Source organism: Gymnoscopelus microlampas (assembly GCF_963454915.1).
Source record: "Gymnoscopelus microlampas genome assembly, chromosome: 14".
Taxonomy (NCBI): Eukaryota; Metazoa; Chordata; class Actinopteri; order Myctophiformes; family Myctophidae; genus Gymnoscopelus; species Gymnoscopelus microlampas.
In genome coordinates this window covers 8010862-8024215 of record NC_139951.1, presented here as the reverse complement: position 1 = coordinate 8024215, position 13354 = coordinate 8010862, and the positions used below count along the sequence as shown (strand labels likewise).

General features: G+C 49.6%; 1 protein-coding gene across 1 annotated transcript in view; it reads right to left on the bottom strand.

The window, feature by feature from the left end:
- Positions 1–4502: 4502 nt before the first annotated feature.
- LOC311060014 (GTPase IMAP family member 2-like) overlaps positions 4503–13354 on the bottom strand; it is a gene marked incomplete at its 3' end in the record, with an annotated part of 101564 nt that continues 92712 nt past the window's right edge. Inside the window, exons 2-3 of the mRNA XM_084078139.1 lie at positions 4898–5597; positions 4503–4600 (exon numbers count right to left, since the gene is read on the bottom strand). Coding sequence (XP_083934265.1) covers positions 4503–4600; positions 4898–5597 — 798 coding nt within the window. The remainder of the gene's footprint in view (positions 4601–4897; positions 5598–13354) is intronic.

Genomic DNA, 13354 nt, shown 5'->3' with positions numbered 1-13354 from the left:
AAATTTTTGTAGAAAGTGGTCCAAAGTTCAAGTGTGAAACGTTTCGTGCAGATTGCTCAAAAATCCCAGGAGGAGATAGATTTTAACTATTACAGTTTTATGAAAATTATTCATCTGTGCCTAAAACATACATGCAGACTCACATTTCTTTGAAACTTTGCAGAAATGTACAGGGTCATTCCAAATATCACTGAAACCAATCTTACTCCAATTGGCCAAAAGGGGGCGCTATAGCAATTTTTTGAAAAGGCAGACTTTAAACAGGCATAAGTCATGCCTCGTTTGGCTGAAAGTCGTGAAACTTGCTTACACATGTGCCTTGACTCATGAGGAACACACGTATCGATTTGACCATTAAGCTCCGCCCTTAGATTTTCCGCAATTTTGAGCAGTTTGAAAAATACTTGTTTTTGCCAGTTCTGGCTTAACCGTGCATACGCCTTTTACGAAACTCGGCCATATGGTAGATGCTCATGAAAAACTACCAAGAAATAATTCTCACACTCATTCGTCAAAGGGTGGCGCTATAGCACTCAATGGAAAGTGCCAACTTTGAACAGGTACAACTCATGCCCTGTTTGACCTACAACCATGAAACTTCGATACACACATGCGTCTCTTCATGCCCGACAACTTTCGTGGTCTGACTTTTGACCTCTGACCTTTAGATCGCCCACCATTTTGAATTATATGAAAAACAGTCATTGGCTCCTAACTTCTGCATTTTTTCACATATGGAAAATCCGTTGGAAATTTTTGTAGGCAGTGGTCCAAAGTTCATGTGTAAAATGTTTCGTGCAGATTGCTCAAAAATCCCAGGAGGAGATAGATTTTAACTATTACAGTTTTATGAAAATTATTCATCTGTGCCTAAAACATACATGCAGACTCACATTTCTTTGAAACTTGGCAGAAATGAACAGGGTCATTCCAAATATCACTGAAACCAATCTCACTCCAATTGGCCAGAAGGGGGCGCTATAGCAATTTTTTGAAAAGGCAGACTTTAAACAGGCATAAGTCATGCCTCGTTTGGCCGAAAGTCGTGAAACTTGCTTACACATGTGCCTTGACTCATGAGGAACACATCTATCGCTTTGACCAGTAAGCTCCGCCCTTAGATTGTCCGCAATTTTGAGCAGTTTGAAAAACACTTAAACCCAGGATTTTTCAGCTATTTGCGTGAAACTGTATCATCTGTTTGATCTCCTTTTTCACAGTTACTTATCTGTTGGGCAAATGGCGTCTCCCTTAAATGAAGGCCTCACAATCTCAGGGTCGCCAGTTCAAGCCTCACTTGATGCAGACTTAATTTAAGTTGAATTGCAAACAACATGACTGTATCATTGAATACATGTGCAACTGTTAAAGGTAATGATGAAATGCTTCTTGGAGAGAGTATGTTTTTGCAATGTATGACAAACTTCATTGTGAAAATAACCGATCTACAATCTCAAAACTTTTCAGATAGCAACATGTTTCTGAGCTTGTAGATCGGCTGCTTTCACTGGTTCACTTTTATCTTCAACAGATTACCTCAGCCTGGACAAAGCTATAGCCCTATAGGTAGTGTCTCAGCCTGTGAATCCAAAGGTCGAGAGTTTGATTCCTGTCAATGGCAATAGGTTGAGATGTCAATGGGTGAGGTTTTTCACCTGGGATTGCCCCCCTGCGTCCTATATATGACCACCTCAGCTGGGTTGGGCTGAAAAGAATATTCGCCTGTTGGAATCATTTGCTTTGTCTCAATTTCAATCTATTCCCTTTCCATGTCTTATTGTGCTATTATTGCACTTTGCTTTTTGTCTGTCTGTCTGTGGGTGGGTCATTCCACTTTTCAATTGCATTGCACAAAACATAACTGCATCAAATATTGCATGTGCAATTGTTAAAGATAACATGAAATGCTAATTTGAGAGTATTTCATGTTAAAGATAACATGAAATGCTTATTCAAAAGTATTGTTGTCAAAACTCTCTCTCTCTTCAATCTATTCCGTTTCCATGTCTCTCTCTCTCTCTATTCACTGGCCCCGTATTATCGCTGCTTGCAGCTATATTTTTTGTTTGTTTTTCGACACAGAACCAGGATATAACATGCATACAAACTGGCTCAATAGTGCTACGTGCCAAATCAGGACAATGTGGTATTGCAGGTAAAAGTGCTTTATAAGCCAGAGAGAAGTTAGTTGGAATGAGTATATCTGAGGCTTGATTTAGGCTCAAACCTTTTGAAAAACGTTTGAGGGACATAAGCAATATGATAATAAATATTAAATATTTTTTTTAAATTCATGGTGTAGATCCTTTAAATGAAAATACACCCATCCATTCTTATGTAACGCACGCACGCACGCACGCACGCACGCACGCACGCACGCACGCACGCACGCACACACACACACACACACACACACACACACACACACACACACACACACACACACACACACACACACACACACACACACACACACACCAATTACGAAATCATTGCTGTCGGGCAGAAGCTGTATCTCCATATTTCAACTTTTTCCTAAATGAATGCCCTAAGACAAGTTGTGAAAATAGTGTGTCCGTTGGCTTTATAAATGTTGAACCAATAAAAAGCATTAACGAGCTTGTGAGTAAATACTAACTACCCATTTAAACAGGTTATTTTTTTCCATTTCCTGAAAAGTAACAGTATTGAACATACAAGGTTTCCACCTGACAAGATGATATGCTGTAAACAGGATATTGATACTCACTGCTTGGAGGAAGCCACGGCATGCTGTTCCTTCTCCTGACAGCTGGTAGGGTTGATTCTACTGTCTCCTTCATCACAGACTGAAAAAACAACAACAAAAAAAAACACAATAATTAATATGGTGTTTTATTAATGTTTATCTATGAAGATACTATGAAACATCTTCATCTCTCACTCTTACATCAGCATCAATCTGGGTAGGAGCTTCACTCATGGTGTCATATCCTGAAGAGCGTGTTCCACCACTCACTGGAACAGAAGACAACAGACAGCAAGACATTTACAATGATAATAAAAACACACCTGGATGTGAAAACCCTGCAGCCCAGCACAACATCTCTACATGTCTCTGTTCCTCACATATGAACCATGATGTCATTTTGACCTTTGACCACAAAAGTTTGTTTGCGCACGCACGCACGCACGCACGCACGCACGCACGCACGCACGCACGCACGCACGCACACGTGTTGTGTTATGCTGCAGACAGTATATTGATACTCACTACTCGGAGGAAACCGGTCCATGCTGTTCCTTCTCCTGACAGCTGGCAGGGTTGATTCTTCTGGCTTTGTCACCACAGACATCAACATCCTCTCTATTGTCTCCTGCTCTCTCTTCTTCCATTCTTCTTCTCTTCTTACTTTCAGTCTTTCAAACAGGGTCATCTGTTTTGAAGGTCCAAAGTGTCCTCTGTCCCTCATCAGCATGCCGACTGATCATTTCCGCCAAGTTGTGTACACACACACGCACGCATGAACGAGCACACACACACACACACACACACACACACACACACACACACACACACACACACACACACACGATTACAACGATTACAAAATCATCGCTGTCGAGCAGAAGCCGTATCTCTGTATTTCAAATTTTTTATGTTATTAGTGAAAATAGTCTGTCTGTGGGTTTTATAGATATTGATCCAATGAAAGTATTAACAAGAGCTTTTTGTGACTAAATAATAACTACTTAGAGCAGTGGTTCTCAACCTTTTAAGGCTGTGACCCCCAAAATAATCATATTTGAACTGCGGACCCCCCACCCTGATAAGCACTTAAATGTATGAGTTGAGGCATTACATTTTGTTTGACATATGGGGACACCCCATAGAGAAATCTTAGATCAAATCATATAAGAACAGTGTTCCAAAAATAAATATTGCCTCAGCCATTTTGTCAGGAATGTGACTTTGTGTCGTTTATGATATTGAGTTACATTTGATAACGTCTGTGTTTAGAGAAAAAAAAGAATAATAATCTTACTCTTTGGATAAATTAGTGCTTTTTCACCATCAGTTGATGCTTCATATCCATAGGAGAAAAAATGACTGGGCGTTTTGTTTATTTTTGGAACACATTTCTTATATGACACGTTCTAAGATTTGCCTAATACATTAGGCAAATTCCCAATACAAAAAATGACTCCGTGACCCAGGGCGATAGCAGCCTTTAGTGGCAGTAATGTCACACTTCGGTGCTCTATCGGATCCATTTAAACACAGGTTCTTTTTTGAAAAGTAACAGTATCATACAAGGTTTCCACTCGACAGTGATGATATGCTGTAAACAGGATATTGATACTCACTGCTTGGAGGAATCAGTTCCATGCTGTTCTTTCTCCTGACAGCTGACAGGGTTGATTCTACTGGCTCCTTAACCACAGACTTATAATAAAATAAAACATAACATAAAGAAATAATAATTAAAATGTGTGTGATTAATGTCAGACTAAGGTTTTATCTATGAAACATCTTCATCTCTCACTCTTACATCAGCATCAGTCTGGGTAGGAGCTTCACTCATCGTGTCATATCCTGAAGAGCGTGTTCCACCACTCACTGGAACAGAAGACAACAGACAGCAAGACATTTACAATGATAATAAAAACACACCTGGATGTGAAAACCCTGCAGCCCAGCACAACATCTCTACATGTCTGTTCCTCAGATATGAACCATGATGTCATTTTGACCTTTGACCCTCAGAGCAGCCCACTGATCATTCCCTCCAAGATTCATGAAAATGCGTCCATCCATTATCAAGCAAATGTCCGCACACACGCACACTCGCAACCCACACGCACACGCACGCACACGCACACGCACACACACACACACACACACATTGATACTCACTAACGGGAGGAAAGTCCATGCTTTGTGCATCCTCAAGGTCCGTCTTGTTCATTCTCCTGACAGCTGGCAGGGTTGGTTCTTCTGGTTCTTCTGGCTCCATCACCACAGACTTCAACATCCTCTCTATCATCTCCTGCTCTCTCTTCTTCCATTCTTCTTCTGTTAAGGTTTTCTGTCCTTTCAGTCTTTCAATCAGTGTCATCTGTCTCGAAGGTCCAACGTGTCCTCTGTCCCTCATCACCATGTCTTCTATTTTCACCATCAGCTCTTTGACTTGTCTCTTTGAAATGTCCCACTTTTTGGAATTTAGAACATGGTATCTGTATCCACATTTCTCCAGGATCCACCTCAGAGGTTCTCCTTCAGACTCTATGTACTCCTCAACACGTCTCCCTCCGAGCCACCATCCCTCTGTGAACAGAACCAGAGTGTGTCTCCAGACTCTGTCCCCCAGCAGCTCCATGTGTTCCTCCACTGATCTCCTGTCAGCTTCAGAGAAACTGGACCTGACATCAACAGTCAACAGGACAGCATGGGGTTCAGGAGAACACAGAGTCACACCGTGTAGAAGGACGTCTTTGATCTTCTGTGATGGAGGTGTAGTCGACCAGTCTGGACAGTTCACCACACTCACTTTTCTTCCAGCAACTCCTCTCTGTTGTCTGACACATTCTGTCAGTTTAGTCTGGGTTTTAAACTCCTGGAATATGAAGTTTACTGTATGTTAGTCATAATAATAATAACAACATCATCTTTGCTTCTGGGGGGATTCTAAATGTCTTCTAAATCCTAATCAGTGGTTTTCAAACTTTTTCATGTCAAAGACCCCCAAAAGGATATGTATTTGGCCGCGGACCCCCATCTGAAAATATTTTCTTCCAGGGACCGCCAGAAGCAAAGATTTGAGTTAAAAATGTTCACTTTAAAAGAATATATATTCAAAGATTTGCACACATTTTCACGATTTTTCAAAAAATAGCAGATCTACAAGCTCGTAGAGTCGCGCAATGAGCTTGTATATGTGTAAAATAACGCTTTTTTAGCTCAAATCTAGAAATGACACAGATGCGTCCCAGGTCTTAATGGGTTAAAGATTACAGACATGATGAGAATCTACATGTGTTGGACTTCATGTTCATTTGAAAATGAACATGAACATCTGTGTGTATTGATCACTGACAGTTTGTCTTCAATTCTCCATAACATACTCACTATGGGATATCAGCGCCCCCTGGCAATGCACAGAGCTACATACAATAAACTCCCGGGCCATTCCATTGGCTGTTAAGGGTATGTCACGTGTCCGGTAGACCGGATCCGGCTTAAAGCCGCTCGCGTGACATGGCTCATCCCCTTTTAGCTTCTCTGCTCGACAGATGCACACGGCTAAAAATACAACACATACATTTATCTACATCAGGATCTAGAAAACCAGCTTTAGCCCACCGCGGGTTCACTTGTGTTCCCCACAGGTTTTTCTTTCTCAAGTAGCACGCTCCCGCGGCTATTTTTTGTTTATTTCAACGTCTTTCTCTTCAGTTCTTTCCTCCTCGTGTCTCTGAGCTAGCCGAACGTGCTAGGCTAACGGCTAAGCTACCGGCTTTTTAAGCTAGCTGCTACCGGCTTTTTAAGCTAGCTGGCCTTGCCTTGTTCGTTCTTTGTTTGTTAGCTTAGCTCAGCTACAACCACACTAGCCCCACGATGGAGGAGCCCCGTCGGTGTGACCTCGATGGATGCCAGCATCTCATCGCCGGCGACGATCCTCACCAGGTCTGCATAGCCTGCCTCGGACTGCAGCACGCCATTAAATCGGCGAGAAACGATCCCAACGAGGCAGACTACTGTGTGGACTGTACTTTCTTCGGAGGAAAGCACCTCGACGCCCGTCTGGCTAGGGCCAGAGCTCTCGCCGGGCGGACCACCCAGTCGAGCAGTGAGTTTTCGTCGACGGCACGGGCGACACACCGTACGGACACCGGCCCAGGGAACGTGCGTGGCGGCTCACACCACGTACAGCCTCTCACTATGGGCCATCCGACAACCATGGCACCTCCGGAGGACAACGCTCCACGGCGCCATGATGCCTCATCACACGCTGTTGCTTCCGTGAGTGGAGGGACACACCGCTCACGGAGCGAGCACAGCACGTCTCCAGCGGCCACTGCAGCTGTGTCGGGTGGACCACGCCAGATGCAGCAGGCTAGCGGCCCTACCTCTCCCGCCTCCCCGCTTCCCCCACCCCGATCACCACGACGCAGAGACTCAGGCAGCGCGTCGCAGGACGGGAGTGTCTACTCCAGCGTGGACAGCATGGAGGAGGGTGAGGCCGACGAGGACGATATCGCACCTTCTCAACCAGAACCAACTAGGGAAGTTGTGATGACCAGTCCCGTCGACGACGCACCGGGGGCTCCCTCCGCCTCCCAGGATCCGGAGGGAGAGGGCCCCGACACCACCGACCCAGACGAGGAGCCCGTTTCGGTGGTTTTCGACCGCGCTCACGACAGATGCGGTCTCGTGCGTCCAACGGAGGAGAGAGCTTCCTCCGTGGCTCCCGTCCCGGGCTACCAGGGCCTGGCTCCGCAGGTTGCACGCCCAGCCAGGTCCAGAAAGGTGGCGATGTGTAGCAGCTTCGACGAGGTTCTACACTTCACCTGGGTAACCCACAACGAGCCCCCCAGGATCAACTTCACCATCGAGATGCTGGGCGCTCGTGAGGTGGGTCTCAACAGCCTTCCCCCCATGGACCCGGTGCTGGCCCGGGGCATTGCGGACCAGCACCCGAGCGCCGTAGGTCTGACTCCCGAACCTCACTTCACCAACGCAAAGGAGAAGGCTATCTCCACAGTGGTGAAGAGAGCTTACAAATCATCGGCGCTAGCAGCGCGCGCGCTCAACGCAGCCGGCATACTTCAGGGCTCGGCTGCCATTCGTCTGGCCGAGCTGCGCAAGAAGTATGGAAAGGATATTGCGGAGTTGGAACAACTGCAGCAGCTCACGATCCGGCTTTGCTGCCACGCTACCATGTGGAACGATAAGGCGATGGCAGACTGTGCGGCGATTGAGCGTGCTAGATGGCTCGAGCTAGCCAAATTCAAGAGCGAGGTGACGGACGCCAAGAAAACCTTGATGGCTCTGCCTTTAAAGCCACACAATCTCTTTGATGGCGCCCCAGACTTCCTACGCAATTCTACTGAGTCCAGAAAAGCACAGCAGGAAGCGGCGTCTGGCGTCTTGGAACCCGCTCCTCCCCAGAAAGAAAACAAGCCCCGCGACGAGAGACCTCAGCTTGCGGGGAGAGGACGCTCCTCTTCCCGCAGGTCATCGGCCAGCAACTCTCGGCCCGGCTCGGCCCAGAGAACCGCCACAGAAGGCCCTCGAACCAGGGCACAGGACCGGAGGGAGCCCCCCCGCCGTAACCCCCCCCCCCCGCTGCCAAATCTCAACGCCGCGACGGAGGAAAATCCCGTCGCGGGCGGGCTACCTGACACTTTGCCCCCAGTACACTCGCTTGTCCAGCGGCAGCACCCAGGTCCCCTCGGAGGGAGTGGGTGGAGGCTGGGCCCCCAGTCAGTGTTGTTAGGGAAGAGGACAGGTTCTTTGTCAGCTCCGATGGACTCGGGCGCCAAGAGACACAAACTTTTTGTTGTACCGTTAGACAATGCTATGCAGAAAGATTTGAGTGTCATGGAAAAAGTGAGTGTTGTTCCAAATGTGTGTGTACAGTCCACTGTAATAAACATGTTGAAAGTTACAAAACCTCTCATTATTCCACCTGTCTGCGAGCGGCGGAGCAGGGGGGTCCCCGAGCAGCGGGCCCCCCTGCAACGTCGCTCAGTGTCTATAAGCCCACAGTATTTGGAATGTCCGGTTCACGACATTCCAAATGCTGCTGGGATAACCCCGCTGAGTGTGCTGAATACAATGAGCCCGCAATGCTCGGTAAGTCCCGTTCGCGACTTTCCGAGCATTGTCGGGACGAACCCGCTAATTGTATCAAATACAGTAAAGGCAATAAAATCGGTGCCACCCCTTCCCATCGGGCGCTTAAGCGCCGATGTATCGGGGTCACGCCAATTTTGTCTCCCGTCCAACAGGAGTCATGTTTTGGTCGATCAGCACATAATGGCCGCTCGGGTCCACAGTGGCAGAGCCAAAATGCGAACCAGAGGCCTTATCGTGTCACCAACCCTTTGTGTATTATGCCACGCTCGCCTCTAGAGGGCGGCAGAACGCCTCCTCAGAAAAGGAGGACCTGTCTGTCGTCACTCCCAGGGAGATCCAAAATGGCGGCGGCCGAGGAGGCCAAAATGGCGGACCAGTGGCCTTGTCGTGTCACCAACCCTTTGTGTATTATGCCACGCTCGCCTCGAGAGGGCGGCAGAACGCCTCCTCCGCGGAGCCCCCGTCTGTCGTCACTCCCAGCGCGACCGGCAGAAGGGGCCAAGATGGCGGCGGCCATGGAGAAGTTTCAGGCCATGGAAAGTTTCAGTGTTAAACGATCACGTAACTTCCCCATGTCTCCCGCACGGGCCATCGCTACCTCCACCGTCTCTAGCGTTAGCCACGCATATGACTCCGGTGGTACGAGTAGCGACACCATTAATCCCCATGGCAGCGCGCACACGCTCCGAGGGGACGATGACGTCAGCAGCCCCCACCAACCCTCTCGCTCAGCGCCTGACGCAATGGAAAGCTTGCAAGCCGAATCCCTGGGTTTTACGCACCATACAGAAGGGCTACAGGCTGCAGTTTTCCACCAAACCTCCCATGACGGACAAGGTAATGTTTTCTCATGCGAAGGGACAAGCGGCCAGCACATTGAGAGCAGAGGTTGTCTCTTTTCTGAGCAAGGGCGCCATAAAAGAATTATCTCCGGATCAGAACCGGTTGGGGTTCTATTCGAAGTATTTTCTGGTGAAAAAGAAACGGGGGGGCGTACGACCCATTCTGAACTTGAAGGGTCTCAACAAGTACCTGACGGTTTTCAATTTTCGAATGTTGACGACCGCGGCGCTGTTACGCACGGTGCGTCACGGGGACTGGTGGACGAGCATCGACCTCAAGGATGCTTATTTCCACATCCCAATTTACCCCCCGCACAGGAAGTTCCTACGCTTCGGCTTCGAGGGGAGAGTGTACGAGTACACAGTCCTCCCCTGAGCCCCAGGGTGTTCGTGAAGTGCACCGATGCGGCTATAGCTCCACTGAGGCGGCGGGGAATCCGACTGTCGACTTACATCGACGATTGGCTTGTGGCGGCGGGCTCGAGGGAAGAGGTGATACAACACACGAATGTAGCTCTCTCTCACCTATCGTCGCTCGGTTTCACCGTCAACGCTCAGAAGAGCGTTTTGGTCCCGTCCCAGCGGACCACTTTCATAGGGATCTCGCTGGACTCGAACACGCTGATGGCGCGTCTGTCCCAGGACAGGATAGACAAGCTTTTTGGCCTGAGTGAGGTCTTTCCACGTGGGGCGTCGAGTCACTTACAGGCTTTGCATGCAGGCGGCGGGTCTCATGGCTTCGGCTATACACCTGATCCGTTTGGGCAGGCTCCACATGAGACCTTTTCAGAGGTGGATGCGGGCTCTCGGGATCCCGTCCACTCGAGGTTCTCGGAAAGTTCTGGTGTCTTCACAATGCATGGAGTCACTCAGACCGTGGTCACAAGCAGCTTTTCTGTCCGGGGGGGTCAGAGTAGGCACCGTGATATCACGGAAGGTCATCACCACGGACGCCAGTTTGACCGGCTGGGGAGCTGTACACGAAGGCCGTCCGGCCAGGGGAGTGTGGGACCTCAGTTTACAGTCGGCCCACATCAACTACCTGGAGCTGTTGGCGGTCTTTCTCGCTCTCAAGCACTTCAAGACTCGCATCCGAGGTTGTCACGTCACAGTCAGGACGGACAACACCACGACCATGTGCTACATCAACAAGCAGGGGGGCTTGACCTCCCCGGTGTTGGACAGCCTGGCGTGCGAACTGACGCTGTGGTGCGACTCGCGTCTGGCGTCAATACGAGCGTTTCATGTACCGGGCATCTTGAACAGCGGTGCGGACCTGCTGTCCAGGGGCAAGCTGTGGTACAGCGAATGGTCCCTCAAACCGTGGGTGGCGGACCTGATTTGTGCCAGGTTTGGCCGGGCTCAGGTCGACTTGTTTGCCTCCAAAGAGAACGCGAAGTGTTCTCGGTTCTTCTCAGTGAAGGGGAGGGACTCCTTGGGCCTGGACGCCTTGGCACACAGTTGGCCGGACGAACTGCTTTATGCGTTCCCACCACTGGAGCTGATCCCCCCGACGCTGGAGAGAGTCAGGCTCCAGGGTCGGTCAGTACTGCTGGTGGCACCGGCATGGGGCGTGTGGAGGTCGGAGATAACTCCTCTCCTCTACGACGAGCCTTGGCCCCTCCCCCTTCACACAGACCTGCTACGGCAGGGAGGGGACATGATTTGCCACGAACGCCCTCAGGACCTAGACCTATGGGTTTGGCCCGTGAGAGGGCGAACTTGACCTCGTGTGGTCTGCCTCCGGACGTGGTAGCTACCATCCAGGGGGCGAGGGCCGCTTCCACGACAGATGCCTATGAGGGCAGGTGGAACATGTTCGCGTCTTGGTGTCAGGAACAGTCGCCGCCAGTGGTGGCTTTCCAAGCCCCGGTGCGCTGTGTTCTTATTTTCCTGCAAGACAGGTTAAACCAGGACCTGGCGTTTTCAACAGTAAAGGTGTACCTGGCGGCCATTTCCGCTTGTCACGAGGGCTTCGGTGACAAGACGGTTGGTCAGCATCCTTTGGTGCGCCGTTTTATGAAAGGGGCCAGGCGGGCTAGGCCGGTCAGCAGGCCTCTGTTACCGGCCTGGGACTTGGCATTGGTGCTGAATGCACTCTGCCGTCCCCCTTTCGAGCCTTTTGAGTCTGCGGACCTGAAGGTCGTTAGTCTCAAGACAGTCCTTCTTGTGGCCCTGTCTACGGCTAAACGGGTCAGTGACATGCAGGCGCTCTCAGTGAGTTCTGAATGCATGCGGTTCTCGGGTGACGGCAGGAAGGTTTTGCTTAAACCTAACATGGCGTTTGTTCCCAAGAATGGAGTGGTAGCCCAGGCTCCAGTCGAGCTGGTGGCTTTCCACCCGCCTCCCTTCGCTTCGGCGGAGGATAAGCGGTTACACTGCCTCTGTCCGGTGAGGGCTTTAAAGCTCTACTGCCAGAAGACAGTGGTCGGCCGGTCGTCGTCTCAACTTTTTGTCTCCTATGGCCCAGGTGGTCGGAGGAAGGCAGTGACTACGGCGACGCTTTCTCGATGGATCTTGGATGCCATTAGGCTGGCCTACGTCAGTGGTGGTGCTCCAGTTCCAGAAGGACTGAAGGCTCACTCTACTAGAGGTTTGGCTGCGTCCTGGGCCCTCTCCAGGGGTGTTTCGGTCCAGGAGATATGCGCAGCGGCTAACTGGTCGTCTCCGTCGACCTTTGCGGCCTTCTACAGCCTGGACTTTGCGGCGTCGTCGGTGGCGCACGCCGTTCTGGGCGTGGCGGCTGTCTCTAGTTAGGAGGGGAGATGGACAGGCTTGGTGTCTCTCTCCAGACTTCCTTCTCCTGTGTCCCCTCGGGACCGCCAGTAGGTGGGTTCCAGGGGAGGAGGCCCTGTTTCCTCGTATTTACTTATGGAGCAGACTCGTGTCTGTTCATTAGTTGCATGAGGCAGACTTTGGTCTGTCAGGGTCTACCTTTTTCTATATCCCGCACCCTGGCCCGGTGGGCTGGGGTGCCCATGAGGCCAGAGGTCACGCCCAGGGGGGCGGGGCCTTGGGGCTGATGGGCGTGCGGGGCTGTGAGGGTTTGGGGGTTTTATAGCCCCAGGGGGGTTTATGAATCCCATAGTGAGTATGTTATGGAGAATTGAAGACAAACTCGAGGTTACGAAGGTAACCCCGGTTTGTTTAAATTCGGAGTAACAAACTCACCTAACACCCCTTTTTGTGCGCATCTGCGTGCAGAGAGCTGGTGTTAAAGAGGATGAGCCACGTCACGCGAGCGGCTTTAAGCCGGTTCCGGTCTACCGGACACGTGACATACCCTTAACAGCCAATGGAATGGCCCGGGAGTTTATTGTATGTAGCTCTGTGCATCGCCAGGGGGCGCTGATATCCCATAGTGAGTATGTTACTCAGAATTTAAACAAACCGGGGTTACCTTCGTAACCTCGAGTTCATTGATCACATGATCAATGAACACTCATGACAGCAGATACTTTTACATTATCTTCAGAAAACATATTTGATCACTTTACTGTTTTACTTTGAGTGAAGTCATTCATTATAACATAACATTCATATAATATTACTCACCTTGTATGGAGTTCGTTTAAACACAGTCTTCTGCAGTATGTGATTTCCAGCTTCGCTCCTCTGATACTGTTCTCCACCAACCAACATCACCTTCATATCTGGTAGACTCTGATGT